This window comes from Bos mutus, chromosome 25 (assembly GCF_027580195.1).
Source record: "Bos mutus isolate GX-2022 chromosome 25, NWIPB_WYAK_1.1, whole genome shotgun sequence".
Classification (NCBI taxonomy): domain Eukaryota; kingdom Metazoa; phylum Chordata; class Mammalia; order Artiodactyla; family Bovidae; genus Bos; species Bos mutus.
In genome coordinates, this window is record NC_091641.1 from 8,394,930 (window position 1) to 8,417,492 (window position 22,563).

General features: G+C 40.8%; 1 protein-coding gene across 1 annotated transcript in view; it reads right to left on the reverse strand.

Moving 5' to 3' along the window:
* Window positions 1-22,516, reverse strand: part of BAZ1B (bromodomain adjacent to zinc finger domain 1B) — a 55,029-nt gene extending 32,513 nt beyond the window's left edge. The window contains exons 1-5 of the mRNA XM_070362779.1: window positions 22,056-22,516; window positions 11,384-11,500; window positions 8,884-9,028; window positions 5,202-5,403; window positions 1,882-2,003 (exon numbers count right to left, since the gene is read on the reverse strand). Coding sequence (XP_070218880.1) covers window positions 1,882-2,003; window positions 5,202-5,403; window positions 8,884-9,028; window positions 11,384-11,500; window positions 22,056-22,162 — 693 coding nt within the window. The 5' untranslated portion in view covers window positions 22,163-22,516. The remainder of the gene's footprint in view (window positions 1-1,881; window positions 2,004-5,201; window positions 5,404-8,883; window positions 9,029-11,383; window positions 11,501-22,055) is intronic.
* Between the last annotated feature and the right edge of the window lie 47 nt (window positions 22,517-22,563).

Below are 22,563 nucleotides of genomic sequence, written 5' to 3' on the forward strand. Positions count from 1 at the left end.
TAGGGTTATCACCTTTTTCAGAGACAGAAGGTTAATATATCTCAATTTGTCAACATGTATCAAAGTCTGAAAAATGCGTCTATCCATTGCCCACAGTTCCTCTTATTAAGAACTTAGAAATAAATGGAGAGTCATCATCAACTGCTTACAAAAGGCAGGGGGTGGGGAGGAAGGGAAAATACATAAAGGTATATCCATAAAGGACTCATGTTTCAAATTAAAATATCCACATAGACACTATGCAGACAACGGGGCAAAGAGTTTCTCAACCAGGACAGTTATAGAATCATCCAGGGTGCTATTACAATGCAAATGCTTGGGCCTCATCCCAAAGCTACTGAATCAGAAGAATTTGTGGTGGTGAAGTCTGGAAATCTGCATTTTTAATAAACTCCCTTGGTGACTATCATACGTACTTAACAACCTGAGAATACTGTTTTGGAAGAAAATTTAATGATACTCATACAGTAAATGAAAAAAGCAAGTTACAAAATATTATATACAGAATAGTCCCATTTTTGAGAGTCATTTAAAGACTAACCACCCATTAACCACATCTATATTCACCAATGATCATCTCTAAGTATGGGATCAGAGATATCTTTTTTCTTATTTGTATTTTCTATTTTTCTATAAAACCATATTTCACAGTAAACCATACTTACTACATGTAAACCAAACTATTTACAATCATTAATCAGAAAACAAACGTTAATTAGGGAAGTGATTGAGACTTGCTAGCAATGTTTTAACAACCCACCTTGCTGAATGGGACATAAAACATTTAGTAAAATAAATTGTATTTAACACCCAATTTTAAAATATAAAGAAATCCTGATAATGCAATTAAGTCTTCAGATCACTATCTATAAAACAAACGATTCAAAATGAAATAAGACTTGTCAACTTTTTGACGTGGGGAAAAGAAACAACACTCTAAAAGAGGCTTTCTCAGGCCTCAGCTCCTTCTTCTATTAAAAAAACCAGTGTATAGCTGCCTTCCACACCTAGCTGCCCCAAAACTTTCTAATAAGATTTTATATGTACAGAAATACCAGTACCTGAAAGCCACATGCCATGTTTCATGAAATCTAAGATGTTATTAATGAAAGAAAGACACATTATGCACCACAAAGAAAAAAATTATTGCCAACTGATATTAAGATACATCCTGATTCCAAAAGATACAAACGGCTATATATAAAATAGGTAAAGTCCTAATGTATAGCACAGGAAATTGTATTAAGTATCTTTTAATAAACTACAATGAAAAAGAATATACATATATATATGTGTAACTGAATCACTCTGCTGTACACCAGAAACTAACACAACACTGTAAATCAACTATACTTCCATTAAAAAAAAAAGGATACATCCTGATTCTGGGCATGTAAAAATATGGAAATTGAACATCTCAGCATCAGTACTACATAGTACTAAGTTACTTAAACGGTATTTACCATTTTAGATGATTAGCTCCACAGATTCCTTGTAAAAGCACTGGTTAGAGTTAACTCAGTTTTTGAGCTTATTTTATTACAAATAGCTCTACTTTTAATTGGGAAGAGCTATTTCCTCAGAAGTCCAAAACCACTGGAAACAGATTATTATTTTTTTCAGACAACTGACTTTGAAGCTCAAACGCAAATTACTCTTACACTCTAATAATTCCTATTAGAAAGGAAAAAGCATGTGCTCTCCTAGGAAAGAAAATTCAATTTAACTTAAAGTCATAATTACGAAGACCAGAAAACCACTCAGAATTTGTTGTAGAAACAAATTCATTCACACAGCACATCTATGAGCAAACTAGCTCTTGGGCCCTTCCTCACACAGCATTCACTCTGTGTAAGAGGCTCAATACAAAGCGCCACTAACCTTGTCCTCATCCTGCAGCTTCACATCGTACTTGTGGGGCAGAAACTTTGGAGGAGCCCATTTCCTCTCTCCTTTTTTTAATGAAGTAGGAAGTTTTCGTGGAGATCTGCGTGCTCTGTCATCTAGTCAAATAAACAGAAAATTAGTGGAAAAAAAAAGTAATTCTTTTAATTCTGCCCATTCATTCATTAACAATAACTTTACCAAACACGTACTCTGCAACCAGGCACCGAGTGATGGGACCCAAACATAAACTGTAAAGCCTTTACCTCAACTAGCTAAAGTCTATGGGAGAAGTCAGTAATAATTACAAGGAGGAAAATACTATAATAGAGGTTGGTATAGGAAATTACTACAGGGAGAAAAATACTCAAAAAGAGAGAAGTATGAATTTAGCCTGGAAGATAGGCAGAGAAGACCTAGAAAGAACATGACCTGTTCAGAGACTACAAATAATGAGATACGAGTGAATATGATCTACATTATAATTTTTTTTAAACAAATCAGATTACAGGACTTCCCTGGTGGTCCAGTGGTTAAGATTCCAGGGGGCACAGGTTCAATCCCTGGTCAGGAAGCTAAGATCCCACATGCCACCTAGTATGGCCAAAAAAAAAGAAATTAGCCTAAAGAGGTAAGTAGAGGTTTATAAATTATAATGAACCTTGCACAACACTTAAATAGATTGGAATTTGTCTTACGGGCATAGGGAAACAAAGGATTTTTGATCTAACTAACCAGATGTACATTTTGGAAAGAGAACTAATGTGAAAAATTAAGAAGAGGAAAAAGACACTTTCAGCAGTCAGAAAATGAATAAAATGGGAAGGTGAGACTGAAGACAGGAAATCAGAAGATATAATCGTAAACATCTGAATTTATGTATCAGGAATGGTGAAGCAATCAGCTGAGACGACAGACCTGGAAACCAACTAGATGTGGGAGATGCTAAAGGCTTCCCAGTGTTCTGCCTTAGAAACCAAGCAGATGTGTTGAAAAATGAAAAGGAGACAGAACAAAATCATATGAAAACAAACAAAATCTAAAGGACAGCAGTGGGGAGAGGAAGCAAACAGAAAAATGGTGGGAGAAAGAGGAGACCCTGATATTAAATAAACTAAAAATGAGAGTGACCAGCAGTGTAAAATATGAAAGTAAATAAAGCACACTAAGAAGCAAGCAGTGGATCTGGCCGTCAGGGGTCACCTAAAACCCGACTAGGGACAGTTTCAGGAGTAAAGAAGCACGAGTTAATTAACACGTGAGGATAAACTCATGGTCCAAAAGCGGCGACAACACTCTCAAGAACTTTGGCTTGAGTGAGTCAGTCAGAAAGAGAACAGGGTCCAGGAAAAGGACGTTTTGCTTTTGGGAAATGGGACTTCATTTATAAGTTGAGAATAACCATTCAAGAGCACTGCAGTGCAGAATAATAAAGTTAACCCAATCCTGAGAAAGCAGGAAGGAATGGAATTCAGAGCAGGTATTGTGACCAAGAGGAAGGACAGTTCTTTTCTGATAGAGGAACACAGAAATTCGTAACAGTGAGGTTAAGAATACAAAGCTGAAAAGTTCCTGCCTAATACATTTCCCCCCATAAAGTAGAAGGAAGACTACCTTGTAAGAAAACATTTTGAATACTGGAATTTGTCTATCATATTTCTGTGGAAATGCAAAACATTCAGAGTACATTGTAACATTCTTTGGCCCGCCTACTTCGGCCACCTGATGTGAAGAACTGACTCATCTGAAAAGACCCTGATGCTGCGAAAGATTGAGGGCAGGAGGAGAAGGGGACGACAGGATGAGATGGCTGGATGGCATCACCGACTCAATGGACATGAGTTTGGGTAAACTCCGGGAGTTGGCGATGGACAGGGAGGCCTGGCATGCTGCAGTCCATGGGGTCGCAAAGAGTCAGACACGACCAAGCGACTGAACTGAACTGAGCCCGCCTACCATTCTTTCCAAAGACTAGCAATAACATTATATCCCAAAACTGAAACCTAAACTAAGGCATGTAACATCCTAAAAAAGAAGCCAAAGTCTAAAACTAGGGGTTCCTAAGTACACAATGCTTAAGGAATAAAGCTAACAGCTGTAACACATTAGTGGTATTCTGATGATCTGATTCTGTGATCTTTTATTTTTGGCCTAGCTTGGAGGGATCTCAGTTCCCCCGATCAGGGATCAAACCACTGCCTCCTGTGGTGGAAGCACAGAGTCCTAACCATTGGACCATCAGGGAAGTCCCTTTCAATGATCTGATTCTAGTAGTGTTAGAGGACGTATCATCAGTCAACACTTAACCAAAACACTTTTCAACCTCAAGTCTTGGGTATGTAAATAAAACTTCAGTATCAAAAAGAAGGAAAAGAGAAACTGAAAAACACTGATATCAGCATTAATAATACAGAGTGAAAAAATTGAAGCATCAACAACTGAGGTGGACTCATTACAACAGTCTCAGAAGTTTCCTTGGGACAAGAAAAGGACACCCCTTTAAAACCATCTGCACACGCCCAAAACATAAGGAGACACAAAACAGAATGGAAGCATACAGCATATGCTCTAATAAAATGCTCTAATTCAAACTTCATAAGTTACATAATGAGGTAAAATGTGATCCTCTGACAGTCAAGAGGAAGAAGCTCAACATACTCAAACCCTGTCAGTACTCATATATAGAAGAAATCTATTCCAGTTAAATTCCTAACTGACACAGATTTTTTTAAAAGGGGGGAGGAAAACCTCAGAGGATAAATAATTTTCCCAATGTGTAATGTCTCAATTCTTCAACTTTCAAAACATTATGTTAGGTCTCCAGGTCCCTACTTTTAGACACCATAGTGCTTCAGAATTCTGGCAGTTCCCATCTGAGAAGGAATGTGAGTTACAGATAACAGACAAAAGGAAGTACCTCAAAACCATTGCACTGGCTTGCAATGTGAAGAAGAAACAGGGATTAGAATCTATCCCTCCTACTCAGATCACCCCACTTCCAAGCCTATACAGATAATTCCAACTTAAAGAGAAAAAGAAGGCAAACCTTCTTTCCCATCTTGAGTAGCTTGATATGTGCACACAGATTTCTAAGCAACTAGAGGAAATGACTTCCAAATCCCTTAATTGTGAAAGGAGATTTAAATCCTGAGTGACAGTATAGGTATGTTTTCCAAAGCATAAACAAACAAAAGCACGTCTATCTAACAACAAAATTCAATTACAAACTGAGTTGCTAGAGAACTCAAAAAAGATTTGTGCATAATAAAATAAACAGAGTAGCATAGCTCAATGAGGAAAGACAGTATCATACATACTAATACTCTCTCTCCTTCCTTCTTCTTCTTTCCCAACTGCCTCCTTCTTCTGATGGTCCTGAGCAATTTGGCTAGAATTCTCTTTGTCGCTTGAGGGAGAGTCACAGGAGCCATCAGATTTCTTCTCAGTGGCTTCTTCATCTACTTTCTCCAAAGGATGAATCTTAACAATCCTCACTTTGAGCATTTTTTCCTTCCCAACCTATAAGAAAAGATAGGAGAGAGTCAAAGATAATAATTAAGAACTATAAACCTAAAGGTAACGGTGATACGCATTCCACATCACCTGACCAAAAAAGTACACAAAAACTCTAAAGGAGCCAAGTACAGTGATTTTTTTTCCAACCTTATTTCCCAGACCTCTAGTTTGAAATAGGACATCTTAAAAAAATAAAATGATCACCATCTAGTTCATAATTCATGTACCAACGTATTAAGGCCAAACCGTAACTACTATACAAACCTGATACGTGTAAATAAAGTTCAAGAATTTCCATTTTCTAAAAAAATAAATTACATACGGATATCCAATTATTCCAGAACCATTTATTGAAGACTATCTTTTCTTCACTTTAATTACCTTTCCACCTCTATCAAAACTCAGCAGACTGTATGTGTGTGTGCCCACGCACGCATGCGTGTGCATATGTGTCTATTTCTGGATGCTGTTCTGTCCCACTGATATATCTGCCTATAATTATACCAAATTATACCATCTTAATAAGGTTCAAAACCAGAGAGCATCAGGATTCTACTTTTGCTGTTCTTTTTCAAAGTTGTTCTGGCTAGATTCTTTGCATTACAATCACTCTGAAATTTTTTATCCAATCTGACAATCTCTATCTTTTAATTGAAGCTTTAAAATATTTATCTCTGGAGAAGGAAATGGCCACCCACTTCAGTATTCCTGCCTGGAAAATCCCACGGATGGAGGAGCCTGGTGGTCTACAGCCCACTGGGTTGCAAAGAGTTGGACACGACTCAGCAACTTTCACCTTAGAACATTTATGTTACATACAATTATAGATATGGTTGGAGAAGGCAATGGCAACCCACTCCAGTACTCTTGCCTGGAAAATCCCATGGACGGAGGAACCTGGTAGGCTGCAGTCCATGGGGTCGCGAAGAGTCGGACATGACTGAGCGACTTCACTTTCACTTTTCACTTTCATGCATTGGAGAAGGAAATGGCAACCCACTCCAGTGTTCTTGCCTGGAAAATCCCAGGGACAGCAGAGCCTGGTGGGCTGCTGTCTATAGGTTCGCACAGAGTCGGACACAACTGAAGCGATTTAGCAGCAGTAGCAGCAGCATAGATATGGTTACATATTTTCTATTTAGTTTCATCAAAACTAAAAATGTCTGCTCTTCTAAAGACACTGTTAAGTAAATCAAAATACAAGTCCTAGATTGGAACAAAAAAAGCATATATATAGCAAAGGATTTGTATCCAGAAAATACAAATAAGTCTCACAACTTAAAAACAAGAAAATAATCCAATTTAAATTAAATTTTAATTTTAAAATGGAGGAAGATTTGAACAGACATTTCACCAAAGGAAACACAAATAAAAGGTAACAACAAGCAGAAAAGGTGCTCAACATTATCAGTTACTAAAAGAGAAAATACTCAAGAATAAAAACCCTAGTCAAAGGGCATATTGTATTCAATAATGCCAAAGCAGTTACCGAAATAGTTAGCAATGGATGAGCAGCTCCACAGTCTTGTCAAAACTTGGCATTATTTTAACTTTTCTTTATTCACTAATCAGATGTGTATAAAATGATCTCACTGTGGTTTCCATTTGACTTTCTGGATTCCTGATGAATATAAACGTCTTCTCATACGTTCACAGACACACCTCTCTCCCTCTTCTGGAACTCCTCCTCCTCCACCTTGCAGTATTTTCCTTTCACCACTCCAAGTCCATCTCAGTCTTCTCGACCTTGCTCTGTGCTTAAACAGGCTGATCTTAATGAACTATATCAAAGGGCTCCTTTCTCCCTAGGTTTTGAGGAGTTCAACCCATGGGGAGCATAAGCAGAAAATCACAGGGTGAAAGAAAGCTGACACCAGGGTGACACTGGCATCTCCTGACTATCAGCCTCAGCAGGCTGACTGCTTCTCGCTATACCAAAGCACTTTTCTACAATTACATCATTCTCTCCTAGTTCCAGTAACCTTCCCTTCCCCTCATTTACTTGGAGTTTAGAAGCAGTAAAGCCTCTCCACTATTGACTGCCATGAGGTACTTAACCTTTCCTTGTTGGTTTTCCTTGACTTAGATCAGACTGTGATCTGAAGTTTCTTTTTCAAACTCAATTCAATTACACCATTTGAATAATACCATCTGTTTCCTGCCAGAACACTGAATGATATAAAGTGTGTGATTAAAACCCAATGATGATTCCACAGACATTACAAATATAAAAAGTAGCTGGGAGATACAGGGAGTCAAAGTAAACTGAGGAAAGAACAAGAACTTTGGAACCAGACAAGGACTTACTGGCTACTGCTGGGTTAACCTAAGCCATCACCCTCCTCCTTTTCTCCCTCCTTCTGAGGCTTCAAAAAAAGGCAGAAAAAAAAAAGGGAGTATTCACTTTCTTAGCCCCCTTGTGGCTGAAGATGGTTATGTAAGCCATGGTATAGTCAATAACATGTAAAGATAAAAGGGAATGGGGAAGAATATGCTTCTGATAAAGATTTTCTTACTATGCTTAGACAAGCATTTGCTTGCTCTGAGTAGTCACAATTTTACAATCAAGAGGCAACGAAAATAAGGACAAAACCAAACACACCAAGAACAGAACAGAAAGGCACAAGGACAGCCTCTACACCAAACTTGGAATTGCCCGCTTCTAAGACTTATTATGTGAGATAATCAACTGTCTTCACTGGTTAAGCTGATGCTGCCCAAAACGGCTGTCCCCCAGGTGTTCATATCATCACATCCTGGAGGTGTTAGAACTGCCAACTCTCAGGTCCTACCCTAGATCCTCCATGTAAAGTCTCAGGGGACAGGGCCCAAGAATGCATATTCATAAACCCTCAAAGTAATTTTATTTAGGCTAAACTTTGAGAAGTCCTGGCCACTGTCAGTCAGCTATTTCATTACATACTAGTACACTGTATCAACCTGAACAAGCTATTTAAACATCTAAGCCTGTTTACCGCCTCAGCCTTTCTGTGCAGATTCTATAAGATATTATATAAAGCAACCAGCCCAGTATCCAGTACATACAGAACTTCAACAAATGAATCTTATTTTAAACTTTCAAAGGACTATGTAGGGATTGCTTTAGTGTTATGTAAATAGTTTACCTATGACTTTAGTAAACCCTTTAGTAATAGTAATAGTCACCCTACCTATTTACTTCAGTGATAGTTATCCTCTAGTAATGGGCTGGAAAATTAAACAAACTTATACAGAAAGAAGTCAACTCAACCACTGTTGTAGGGAAATGGAAATCTTTTGCCTTAGATTCCATAGATTTGGACTAAAAATAGCTGAGTCTTTTACATAGTTCTAAAACTTAGTGATTAAAATACTTAAATGTTTAAAAATATATTTGATACTATTACGTAAAGGGGACTTCAATATTACTCACAAAGAAATAATGTTGTCATCTGGTTAGTGAATCAAATCACATTAAAAAAATAAGTAAAAACAGGCGCTCACCTCAAAGTCACACTCTTCTCCCACTGCGTATTTGGTCATGATCTCCAACCAAGCAGTATCCACTAGCTTCTCTAAGGAGGCTGTGTTATGGTGAACCATTTCCAGGACAAGTTTCTCATACCAGGCAGGGAACTCCTCCTTCAAACTAAACAAACAAGTCATCAGTTTCCAAGAAAATGCGGAAAAGACTATCCAGAGAGTTATTCGGGTCAACTGAAAAAGTCCTTTAGCACATACAGGCAAGGCACTGGAAAATACAAAGATTATTCATAGAAGTAAATATAAACACCTCACCCTGTCCTCTGCAGCCAGGCACAGACTATCCTTCAAGTGTCACCTTCTTCACTAAATCTCGTGGAGTTTTCCCCAGCAACTCTAAGTTAGTCTTGCTAACCTCTGAATTCCCACTGTACTTTATTTCTTTGTGTGAAGGAGAGCAATTTATTTTCATCAATTCTCTGATCTGTTCCTAACAGCTGTCCACCTGATTGTCTTTGGGTTATCCAGGTACATCATCATATTACAAGCAACAATAACTGATCTCCCCCTTACTACTCTTTATTTTCTTTATTTGCTATAGGTTAATGGTTATCATCTGTCATTCGAAGAGAACTTTTATACACCCAAAAACACATCCAGAAGGTAGCATTATCTTTATTTTGTAAACAGCAAATTGTACATGTTTTTACAGTACAAACGATTGTGCCTAGGCACTGTGATGAATTTTAGCATAAATCAAACATGACACCTGCCCTCTAGTTTACAGGCTACTATAGGTGTCAGCAACAGCCTATGAGCCAACTCCACCCTGCTACCAGTACTTTTTTTGGTAAATAAAATTTTATTGGCACCTAGTCACTCCCATTCATTTATGGTATTATCAATAGCTCTTTTCACTGTACAACATCAAAGTTGAATAGTTGAGACAGAGACCATATGGCCCACAAACCCTAAAATATATTAACTGGCACTTTACAGAAAAGGCAGGCCAACCCGGAGTCTAGTACACTAAAAAGGTATAAACATAAATAACGCTAATTCAAAACGGAACAACGTCAGTGACCCAAGCAAAGAAACAGGCACCAGGTTAACAGACTTGACTAATTATTAATCAGTGATGGAGCCATTACTAGAGCCCAGGTCTCAAGTGAAGATAGTGCTCTGTTACACAGGCAAAAGAGCAGAATGGTATTCATTACTAAACTGTATGCTCTCTGTTTATATACTATTAAGAGAAGTCAATGAGAAGTCCACAGAAAACGTTTTTACTCTGAATTTCCAAAAGGGTATTGTTTCTCTATAATAACTATAAATAGTTGTCTCACTGTATCTCACTGTTCGCTGAACCCGTGGTAGGCAAGGTGTGATGAGGGAAGCTGGAAGAAAACTTACGGAACCATAGGAACCACAGACATGTTTATTTTCTCCGGGTTGGCACAGCAGCCGTGAGGCAGCCGTTCTGACCTAGTGGACGTGGCCATAATGAAGCTGCAAGGGCTTTTCACGTGGAGCTTATATACGTTTACAGAACAAAGTGGCCTGTGCCCAAGCAGGGACCCATCGTGATGCGCATGCGCAGTGCTGTAAGTATTACTCTCAGCTGTTACAGAACCATGTATTTACAAACCGTGGGGTGAGAGCGAGAGAGCCTGACTACCACCACCTTGGCTACTTTGCGCTTTCTCTACACAGAGCATAATCTTTAAAAATTATGAATCAGGGACTTCCCTGGTGGTCCAGTGGCTAAGACTCTGAGCTCCCAGTGCAGGGGGCCCAGGTTCGATCCCTGGTCAGGGAGCTAGATCCCACATGCTACAACTAAGACCCAGAGCAGCCAAATAATAAAATTAAAAAAATAAAAAATTATGAATCCCCATACTGTACACCTGAAACATATAAAACTGCATATCAACTATATTTCATTTTCAAAAAAAAAGTAGTGTTTTATCATCCCTAGTTCCTACTTATTTTTGCAAGCATCTGTTGTCTAAATTCTGAGTATTTTCTTTGAAAGGATACCCAAATACACCCTTTGAACACACACAGAATTTTTTAAGATACCTCATTTAACCATCCCACTCAGGTAAACTATCTTCAAACTGTGTATTTATTTTCAATAGCTGCTATAAATACTGTCTTAAATTTCAAATGACCACAAAATACAGAAAATCCTTTGCTAATTCGCTGCCTCTGTATTACTTCTAGATTATATCAGCTTCCTTTGCTTAGAACCACATTCCCAGAGTATTTATAAGGGAAAAGTATACAGCAAGAATATTCAAAAGCCTGGTACATACCTAAGTTAAGTGTACGCACAACTGTATATCCCACATACTGTGTTACTCACAAAATGACAAGAGGCAAGACACCAGTACATCAATACAATGCATTCCAATTTACGCCCCATAAACTTAAATACAAATACGGTTTTGTGGTTAACAGTCCCCTTTTCCTCATCATGTGAAGACAGCGTTAGAAGGGCAGTGCTTCTCCTACTTACAGTTCAGCAACCTCCTGCTCCTCCTCCCAGGCCTCCTTGTGCGTGAGCTGACTGCTCCCGGTACTCTTACACGTCCAGATGCGCTCACTGTATCTTTCCAAGCGGGCTTCATACTCTCTGTGAGCAGTGGCTCAGGAAAACGATACTCAAGCAACAGACAGACTAATCCACAAACTACTTATCATACATGGAAAAAACCACAGTATCCTCTCTGTAATGCATAGCATAAACTGAAGTCAAGAGTTTTCAGCTGGCAAATCCAAGCAAGATGATTAACACTATTCACCCAAATTTCACTTCACAAGACTCCCACAGAACTAAGAATTATAAGAAAAGAATTAAGGCAAAATAAAACCCAAGAGATAAGGAATAAGAATCTAAGGTATGTGAAATTCACAACTCAAATGAAAGAATCAGTTCCACAGTAAGATAAAATGGCTACACCAGTTTCCCAGGCAGTTGGGAATAATAACCCTGTACACACGGTCATGATCCATTTACTAATAATCTTCCAGTCTACCTTGGAAACACTTCTTGATTCTCTTGGGTTTAAAAAATAAATACCATAAAATCCTAAAAATAATTCTGGCATAGTAGCACCCCACTCCAGTACTCTTGCCTGGAGAATCCCACGGATGGAGGAGCCTGGTGGGCTGCCGTCTATGGGGTCGCACAGAGTCGGACACGACTGAAGAGACTTAGCAGCAGCAGCAGTATGTATCCAGAGTTATGTTATCTCCAGTAACACCACGTTCACAAGTCATTTACCAGTACTTAGTCCATCTTTGTGAGGGAGAGGGAGGAAGAGATCATCCAACTAGTGCCTGTACATGGGAACTTTCCACACCACCCCAACTGGAGTTCATTATCAGCCAGCCACATTCCAATTCAAATGACAGGCAACTAATTTACTTTTATGCACAGGAGAAGATGCTATGCAGGAAAACTGACACCACAACTAGAGAATTAACTGCCAATCTCTGTACTTTCCAAGTGACAGTTTCTATATTGGTTGAAATAAAAAGTATTTAAACAGCTCCTCTTGTAATATTACTGAACAACTAAACAAATAATTCATTTTTAATATAAAGGAGATTCTTGGTCTTCTAGGGCTATTATGAGTTAAAAGAAAAATGACAGGGATAAATCCACAAATAATCCAAAACTGTAGTTTTAGTCAATAAATAAGTACCTTCTCTCACTGTATCATTCTCTGGATCTGCCAAAAACAAAACGTCTCTTTTTCCTCAGGGGGGTGATGATAATATTTAAATGATTAAACTATTAAAACAGAGTACCAGTGAAAACCAGGAGTCAGACTTCCATAGAGCCCTATGCAAATCCAATCACTGAAAATTTATAAAATCCTATGGTGAAAATGGACTAGCATGGCTTCCATAGGGACAGTAGTAAATCACCAACAAAATGGGTTTGTTTTCTGTTTCTCTATTTGCACCTGGGGAGGGGAGGTAAAATAAAAACAATCAGTAAGTGGATTTATTTAAACATTCAAAAAGCTTAATAACATTCTAATACATCATTCGTCTACACTGAAGAAATGTACTGCACCATCAGAGAGAATATGAGATTAACAAATATATCCTAAAGAGAAAGCATTACGTTTTTATTAGTTACTTTCAATAGTTGGAATAACGTGCCAAGTCCATTCTCCTCAGACTAAAACCCATATGGCCAATAGGACTGCTACCACCCAGATGCCTCAGTGATTCCTCAAATACAACTTTTTCTAAACTCTCACTACCCCTCCACTCCTGCTCAAACGTGCTCTTTAACAGATACTCCCAATCTCACTGAATGGTCCAAGTCAGAACTCAGGGACTCATCCTAACCTCTTGAGCCCCCTTACTGTAACCACTTACATACTTTTCAGTTCAGTTCTTTCTCTCCCATAACAGAGCCATTCTCCAAATCCAGCTTCTGATCCTCATTTCTCAAGCACTCATAATATTTTAAAACATTTAACTGGCCTCACTGGTAATCTTCTTCTCAGGTCCTTTGTGCTTCTCACGCTCACATCCTTTTTCTCCCCAGTCTCATTTGCTTTTAAACCCATTTCTTCTGATTTAAAAATCTCACTTGCCCTCAGGCCCCTTGAAATGCAAACATGTTACAACGGGAAAAATACTCTGACCCCCCCACAGAACTGAAAACCTCTTATCAAGATTTTATTGGGTTTTATTTTCTAAGATTTTTATTTTCAGAAGGAAAAAAAAAAGGAAACTAGTTTCAAACAATATATATTCAAATAGCAAATACTGATTGATTATGGTTTTTCAAATACAGTAATGACAGTCCCTTCTACCCTGATACAAGTCTTTCCCACCCGCCTTTGAAAATCTTTATCAGTACAGCATTCTCCTTCTGGGTGGCCTCATCCACTCCCATTAACTTCAATTACTATCTACAAATGCTAATAACTTCTATCAGCAGCTCAGTCCCCTCTCTCTGAACTCCAGGCCCATATATAGATATATACTAGCAACACATACATCTCCATTTGGAGAGCCTCAGCAATTCAACGTAAGAATGTCCAAACTAAACACTTCATGACTCCACAGTCAAAATAAACAACTGATCCTCTTCTAGGTGAAACCCCACATCTCAGACTGTGACTCAAACCCAATTACATTGCAGATGGGACTTGAACCCAGTTTCCCTGCTGAAGTCGCACACCTGGTCTCAAGACTTAATGAAGCTCAGGTTCTTTAGTATCAGCACAGAAGGAATTCAGCAAGAAGCAAAGCTATAGGCAAGAAGTAGATTTATTAACACAGAACACTTGTGAAGGATGCAAGCAGTCAGGCTCTGCCCTAAGACCTAAATGGGAAAGCAGGTTTATTTAGGGAGACACACACTCCACAGAGTGGGGCCATCTCAGAAGCTGAGAGGCCCTGAAATACGGGATGGTTAGTTTTTAATGGTTTGGGTAAATTCATAGGCAGTAGTAGGAAGATTATTCCAATTATTTTGGGGAGAGATCAGAGAGAGAGAGATCAGTCACTCAGTTGTGTCCGACTCTTTGCAACCCCACGAAACGCAGCACGCCAGGCCTCCCTGTCCATCACCAACTCCTGGAGTTCACTCAGACTCAAGTCCATCGAGTCAGTGATGCCATCCAGCCATCTCATCCTCTGTCATCCCCTTCTCCTCCTGCCCCCAATCCCTCCCAGCATCAGAGTCTTTTCCAATGAGTCAATTCTTCGCATGAGGTGGCCAAAGTACTGGAGTTTCAGCTTTAGCATCATTCCTTCCAAAGAAATCCCAAGGCTGATCTCCTTTAGAATGGACTGGTTGGATCTCCTTGCAGTCCAAGGGACTCTCAAGAGTCTTCTCCAACACCACAGTTCAAAAGCATCAATTCTTCGGCGCTCAGCCTTCTTCACAGTCCAACTCTCACATCCACACATGACCACAGGAAAAACCATAGCCTTGACTAGACGGACCTTTGTTGGCAAAGTAATGTCTCTGCTTTTGAATATGCTATCTAGGTTGGTCTTAACTTTCCTTCCAAGGAGTAAGTGTCTTTTAATTTCATGGCTGCAGTCACCATCTGCAGTGATTTTGGAGCCCAGAAAAATAAAGTCTGACACTGGTTCCACTATTATATATTAATTATATATTCCACTATTATATATTAATATATTCCCCATCTATTTCGCATGAAGTGATGGGACCGGATGCCATGATCTTCGTTTTCTGAATATTGAGCTTTAAGCCAACTTTTTCACTCTCCACTTTCACCTTTATCAAGAGGCTTCTTAGTTCCTCTTTACTTTCTGCCATAAGGGTGGTGTCATCTGCATATCTGAGGTTATTGACATTTCTCCTGGCAATCTGGATTCCAGCTTGTGCTTCTTCCAGCCCAGCGTTTCTCATGATGTACTCTGCATTGAAGTTAAATAAACAGGGTGACAATATACAGCCTTGACGAACTCCTTTTCCTATTTGGAACCAGTCTGTTGTTCCACGTCCAGTTCTAACTGTTGCTTCCTGACCTGCATACAGATTTCTCAAGAGGCAGGTCAGGTGGTCTGATATTCCCATCTCTTTCAGAATTTTCCACAGTTTATTGTGATCCACACAGTCAAAGGCTTTGGCATAGTCAACAAAGCAGAAATAGATGTTTTTCTGGAACTCTCTTGCTTTTTCCATGATCCAGCGGATATTGGCAATTTGATCTCTGTTTCCTCTGCCTTTTCTAAAACCAGCTTGAACATCAGGAAGTTCACGGTTCACATATTGCTGAAGCCTGGCTTGGAGAATTTTGAGCATTACTTTACTAGCGTGCGAGATGAGTGCAATTGTGCGGTAGTTTGAGCATTCTTTGGCATTGCCTTTCTTTGGGATTGGAATGAAAACTGACTTTTTCCAGTCCTGTGGCCACTGCTGAGTTTTCCAAATTTGCTGGCATACTGCGTACAGCACTTTCACAGTTAGTCCATTCTATTTTGGGGAAGGGGCAGGCATTTCCAAGAACTGGGCCACCACCCACTTTCTGGCCTTTTATGGCTCAGCCTCCAAAAGGTCTTGGTGCCTGTGGGAGTCATTTACCATATGCTAAAGTATTACAAAGAGTATATATAATGAGATTCAAGGTTACTGGAAGTCCAGGCTTCTGCCACCTTGGGCCTATTTGGTTCTAACCACTTTATGTCCTCAGGGGATATGTCTTTTAAGGGTTGGCCAGGGCCACCCTCTTCCAGTCTCATAGGGTCCTCTATGTCACAGTCAAAGCTAGGGTTATTCCAGTAGTCATGTATGGATGTGAGAGTTGGACTATAAAGAAAGCTGAGCGCCAAAGAATTGATGTTTTTGAACTGTGGTGTTGGAGAAGACTCTTCAGAGTCTTGGACTGCAAGGAGAGCAAACCAGTCCATTCTAAAGGAAATCAGTCCTGAATATTCATTGGAAGGACTGATGCTGAAGCAAAACTCCAATACTTTGGCCACCTGATGCGAAGAACTGACTCAATGGAAAAGACCCTGATGCTAGGAAAGACTGAAGGCAGGAGGAGAAGGGGACGAGGGAGGATGAGATGGTTGGATGACATCACCGACTCGATGGACATGAGTTTGAGCAACCTCCAGCAGTTGGTGATGGACAGGGAAGCCTGTGCTGCAGTCCACGGGGTCGCAAAGAGAGAGACACGACTGAGTGATTGAACTGAACTGATGTCACAGGACACCACTAACCAAATGATAACCAAAACATAACCTGACTCCTCCTCAATCAATCACCAAATCCTGACAAATCTACTTATTTCAGAAATTCACAAACTGTACTTCTCTCCACTTCAAGGGCTAGTGAATTTATTCAGACAGCTGTTGTCTATCTAGTGCTGAGATGACTTAATCACCGGTTTAGTTGCCACTGGTCTCGAGGCTACAGACCCATTCTTAACCATTCTCAACGCTGCACCCACAGTAATCTTCCTAATCTAAAATCCTGCTTCTTTGCTTTTCAAATTCTTTTAACAGCCTCCACTAAATTTAAGGCAAAGTCCAAATTCCTGTCTACCGCACAGCCCCATTTGTGTACCTCATCACTGCCTCTCGCTCCTACTTTCTCACTCCAGCCATATGAAGCTGATTTCTATTTCTCAAAAGCGGGAATTCCCTGGTGTCCAGCGGTCAGGACTCAGTGAGTTTCATGCAATTTGCCCAGGTTCCACAAGTGCAACGGCACAAAAAAATAAAAGGTTTTAACATTTTTTTAGTAATTATTTTTTTTTCAAAATCAAGAACCATCAAACTCACAAGCTCTTCAAAAGATGTAGACCTCTTCTTCATCTAACTGTTTTTTTGTTTTTTTTTTTTTGCTGCGCCATCCGTCCTGTGTAGGATCTTAGTTCCCTGACCAGGGATTGAACCCATGTCCCCTTAAGTGGAAGCACAGAATCTCAACCACTGGATCTCCAGGGAAGTCCCCATCTAACTCCTAGCCATCCTTTAGATCTCAACTTAAAAATAACTTTCCCCAGGAAACATTTCCTTAACCCTAAAATGTGGCAGACAGTACTATTCTTTCCAAATATCCACTCCAATCCATAAGAGGATTTTATCAATACATCTCCACCCACTACCACGTGGCTTGAAACGCCTCCTGGGAAGAGGAAAGTACATCACCCCGCCATCACCACCTTGGGTCTGACCACATGACTTGCTTTGACAAATAGATGGAACAGAGGCCACCTCCAGGAAGAAGCTTAAAAACCCATCAGTTTCCTGTTGTTTTTTCTGCCACCAGAAAAAGATGCTGCAGATAAGGGACCGCTCCTTCAGCCTGAATCTTGGAAAATAAGAAAAACGTCTCTTTCCATTTTTTCACCCATTTTCCTTTTTTTCAAATGTGGCCACTAGAAAAAATTTAATTACATGTGGCTCACATCACATTGGGGCTTCCCTTGTAGGTCAGTTGGTAAAGAACGTGCCTATAATGCAGGAGACCCAGGTTCAATTCCCGGGTCAGGGATCCCCTGGAGAAGGAAATGGCAACCCACACCAGTATTCTTGCCTGGAGAATCCTGTGGACAGAGGAGTCTGGCCGGCTACAGTCCATGGGGTCAGAAGAGTCAGACACGACTTAGCGACCAAACACCACCACCACCACATCACACTGGACAGCTGCCAAGTCGCTTCAGTTGTGTCTGACTCTGTGTGATACCATAGACTGCAGCCCACCAGGCTCCCCCATCCCTGGATTCTCCAGGCAAGAACACTGGAGTCGGCTGCCATTGCCTTCTCCCCATAGGACAGCAGTACAATCCTAATGCTTATTATTTAGGAATGAAGTTCCTCTGACAACACAATTTTTAATTGACTAGTTATTCAAATTAGATTAATTTTAAAAGTTTAAAACTGAAATTTCTACAACAACCCCTATCATGAGGTACTTTTAAGTTTATATAATTCTTTTCTAGTTATTCATTTGACTTATGTTTTGTTTTTTTTTTTTAAAAAAAAGGAGGGGGAAAAAAAAAAGCCTATCAGAAGGATATTGAGTCAGCTGCCTCTGAATCCTATTTCAGATTTTAGGTTACCAAAATAAGTCACTCACTCTCAAATAACCCCTCAGGGCAAATGCCAATTGAAGTTTTTATGTTCCAGCCACTGCTGTACTTATAATTGCAGACAAAATGTCAAAGCAATTCTCCAAAGGTTGTGTATGCTATAAATGATAAGATATTTTCAAATCCTAGACTAACTCATTATGTATCTCTCTTTTCAAGAGTTTAAGAGGTACCTCCTTACCACCATATGCTGCTTCTTTGTTCTCTTTAGCCTTTTAAGTATGGTTTCTTTCAACAAAGTACTTGATAGCCTGAAAGGAAGCGGCCCAGAAAAGTATGGAGGTTAAATAAGTATAACTATAACCCTAGGAGTTCTAAGTGAGAAGACAAAGCAGCAACACAAGGTTCGCTTTTTAGCCTGTTTTCTCTCTTTGGACCAGCCTGTCATTAAGTTAAAAATAACTCTAATCTGGTAATAACTTGTTAAAGAAATTAAATTATGAAAATCAACATACGAGTTCAGTATTCCAACTGTCCAATAAAATCCTGTCTTGCAACTACTATTTAACCCCAGCTCTTAAAATGCTTGTCATGTTTTTCTTGGCAAATTAAGTTATTCTTACCTAGAGCCAGAATAACTGTATATTCTAACAGCTTCTCCTAATTATACCATCTAAAATTTCTCATACTGATGCTACTAAGGTTATGAATTAGTTTCTAGGCTTTAGAAACTAGAGTAGTCAAAGCAATACAAAAAAAAAAATAATAATAATAATAATCTACAGCAGGCTGCCTCCAGGTTCAGTTCCTCCCTAAAATCCATCTTGACTTAAATATAGTCAATGCAGACTTCTACTGTCAAACAATCAGATCAAGAAGCGATTCTGATAAAGTTAACTTTTCCAGGTAAGATCTAGGCGCTTGCCTGTAGTAGTACTCTCCTGGGAAGCAATGTGCCATAGATTTAAAGGTACAGTACAATAATCGTCAATATACAACCCAGTCATTAAATGTGTGTGCATCATTCACAATTATCCCTGTAAGTTTAATGAAGACATACAACAATGCCTTCAAGAACACAATGCTCACAGCTTTAAGTCAATAAAATACCATACAAATTTGCTACAGAACATACATGCAATCCAAAGGGAGGAATTAGGAGAAAATTAAAGTATGAAATCCTATTAAAAACATAATTGTAACTATAAACTTAAAACTGAAAAAACCAACACTTCAAATGCAGCAGTTACCCAACCACATCCTCATTCTCCTCTATGAAATCACTAATAGCCTAATAAAAAAATATGCCAACCAGCCAACCACACAGTACAATAGTTTAAAAACCATCCTCAAAGTACTTCCACTCGTACATTCCCAAGGGAGCAAGTTCTCCCCAATAGGTTAACACAATTTATGAACTCCTTTGTTAAAAGAGTTCTAAAAACTGGTAGGGGAGATTTTAAAGATGAAGAATTTTTATTAAATACACAACATTTTAAAAGTTACACGTATCAACGTATCAGTGTTCAACTGTCATCATTAAAAGAAACACTTCATATATACCATTATATTTCAACAATGTCAGTAAATGATACGAAGAAACCTAGGCTGCCAGTTCTAAGTTAGCTATCTACAGCCATTTTTTTTCTTAAACAGAGCTCAGGTCCTATTAGACTCAGAATGTGTCTCCTCCCTATTGCAGTTTCTTATACTTCACTAGAACCAGACGTGAAAATCAACATCCAGTAATATTCGTGTGAATAACCATCAACTGCTCAAAAGACATGTGAAAAGGATATAGTATATTTCCACAAGTAGTTTTTTACTTCACTGATGTTTTGGGATGTTATTTAAAAAAAAAAAAAATTCCGGCACTTTTAGAATAATGCTGTGTTTGGGAGAGCTGGAGCACTTCTCCAAAACAATCCTCCCAAAGCCCTAATAGGACAAGAAAAACCAGATTACCACTTCAACCTCTCCCTTAAACACACTGTAACTTATACCACAGGCTTCCCCGGTGGCTCAGTGGTAAAGAGCACACTCACCAATGCAGAAGACACCAAGAGACGGGAGTTCGAACCCTGGGTGGGGAAGATCCCCTAACGAAGGAAATGGCAAACCATGCCAGTATTCTGGCTCGGGAAATCCCATGGACAGAGGAGTCAGGCGGGCTACAGTCCCTGGGGTCGCAAAGAGTCGGACACGACTGAGCCACTGAGGGCACACACACACACACACACACACACATCTTGTGCTACCAGCTGGAACAAACAGTGGATTAACATTATTAAAAGCGAAGGAATAGCATTCCATGTTCCTTTTGTGATCTACTTTCAGGCATGAGGTACCAAGAGCACTGGATTCTCCTCCTGACTCTTACCATTTACAAGCGTGTGATCTCAACTGTCTGGGCCTACCAGGCATACCCAGGCAGGGGAACCCCACCATCTCCAGGATCTAGTTCCGCTCTGAGGTACTCTGGCTGCATTTCTTCGAGAGTCTTCCTACAGCACGGACTCATTTTCCAAGTCCCTTCCTGCACCTAATATCCTCAAACTGCACTGAAAACAATCCCATAAAGCACTACATTAAAGGGAGGATCAAAGACAAATATAATCAAATGATATGGCTCACACTCGCACTTCCTTCTACACGGAAGCAAACAGACACTGCTGAGAAATCAAGTCCTTTCAAAGGGAAAGCGGTGATAAAGCTAACAGAAGCCTTCACTCTTTAAGCTTTCTGTACACTAAAGGATGCTAGATTCAAAAACCTTTTTTACGGTTAAGATTCAAAAAGGATGCATCTGGCATCCATAAAAAAAAGAGTGGTACAAGTTTAGCTAAGAGAGTTGACAATAAGCTTGACAGCAAGAAACCTTAAGCAATGATTAGGATGCCTCTCATTTAAAACATGAGCCTCGTGTTCCTACAATACAACATTAAAACTGCAAGCGTGTCTTTGAAAAACGCTGTTTAAAGATAAATACCGATATTGTACACCGTCAGAATTCCAAATCTGTGCAAGTCCGGGGATAGAAGGCATCGGCTCCTCCAAGATAACTTTTTTACTGTCTTTCCTCTAAGTCTGGAAATTCATTCTTGATTTTGATCCCGTCAGTTCATCAGCCTCCAGTCCACTCGGAAGGAGCAAAACACAAATGTCCCCGCAGAGATTGGGGCAGGGGGAGAACCCAATCGCTCCTTCTACAACCCGGATCACGAGGCCGCCCAAGTACGATTTCCAAAACTTAAGTGGAAGGTTTAATTTTAAAAGAAAAAAGCAGCAGCAAAGGAAACCCATTCATCCCCGGTACTTAGGGCCTAACGCCAACCCCCGCTGGGAGTGGGATGGAGGGTCGCTCCTCCATAACGAGGCCCGGGGACAAAGTGCGGAGCCGGGGGAAGGATGGAGGGCGCAAGGCTCGGAGGCGGCCCGAGCCCGGCCGGCCGGCCGGCCCGCCCGCGCACCCCCCCACCCCCACCCCCCACTCCAGGATCGGCGGGCCCGGGGCTCCGGCTCCGGGTGCAGGCCCGCCGGCGCCGCGCTGGCTGACAGCTGCCACCAGCGCGGGGCTACGCGGCCCACCTCGCCCCACCCCATCCCGCGGGCGGCCTGGCCGGCGCTGCTGGAAAAGGATACTCCCGGGTGCGGAAGGCCTCCTGAGTGTGCGCGATCGTGAAGAGCGGCTCTTCGCCGGGAAGCGGCTTCACCAGGGGGAAGGGCTTGCGGCCCAGGAGCGGCGCCATCGCGGCGAAGGCAGCGGGGAAGGCGGCGGCTCCTCAGTGGACCCGCGGCGCAACACTAGGCCGAGCGGCCCGGAGCGAGCGCCTGGCTCCCGGGGGTGGGGTGGGGGAGGGGAGGGGTGAGAGGGCGGCGCGAACTCGGTTCCCTCACTGCTGGCGCCGCCGCGCTAGAGCCATGGAACGGGACCCACGGGCACAGAACTCCCTCACACACTTCCGCGCCGTCCCGAAGCCTCCGGCCAACCTTCTCTACGGGTCCCCGCGTTCGGCAGTCACGACTCGTCCTCAGCTGCACCGGAGGAAATTATTGAAAAATGGCGGGAGATTCCCCTCCACCCCCCGCCCGGCCAGCGCGCACACTAACTTGCTCCCCTGTGGCGCCGGTGGCGAATGCTCCAATAGGC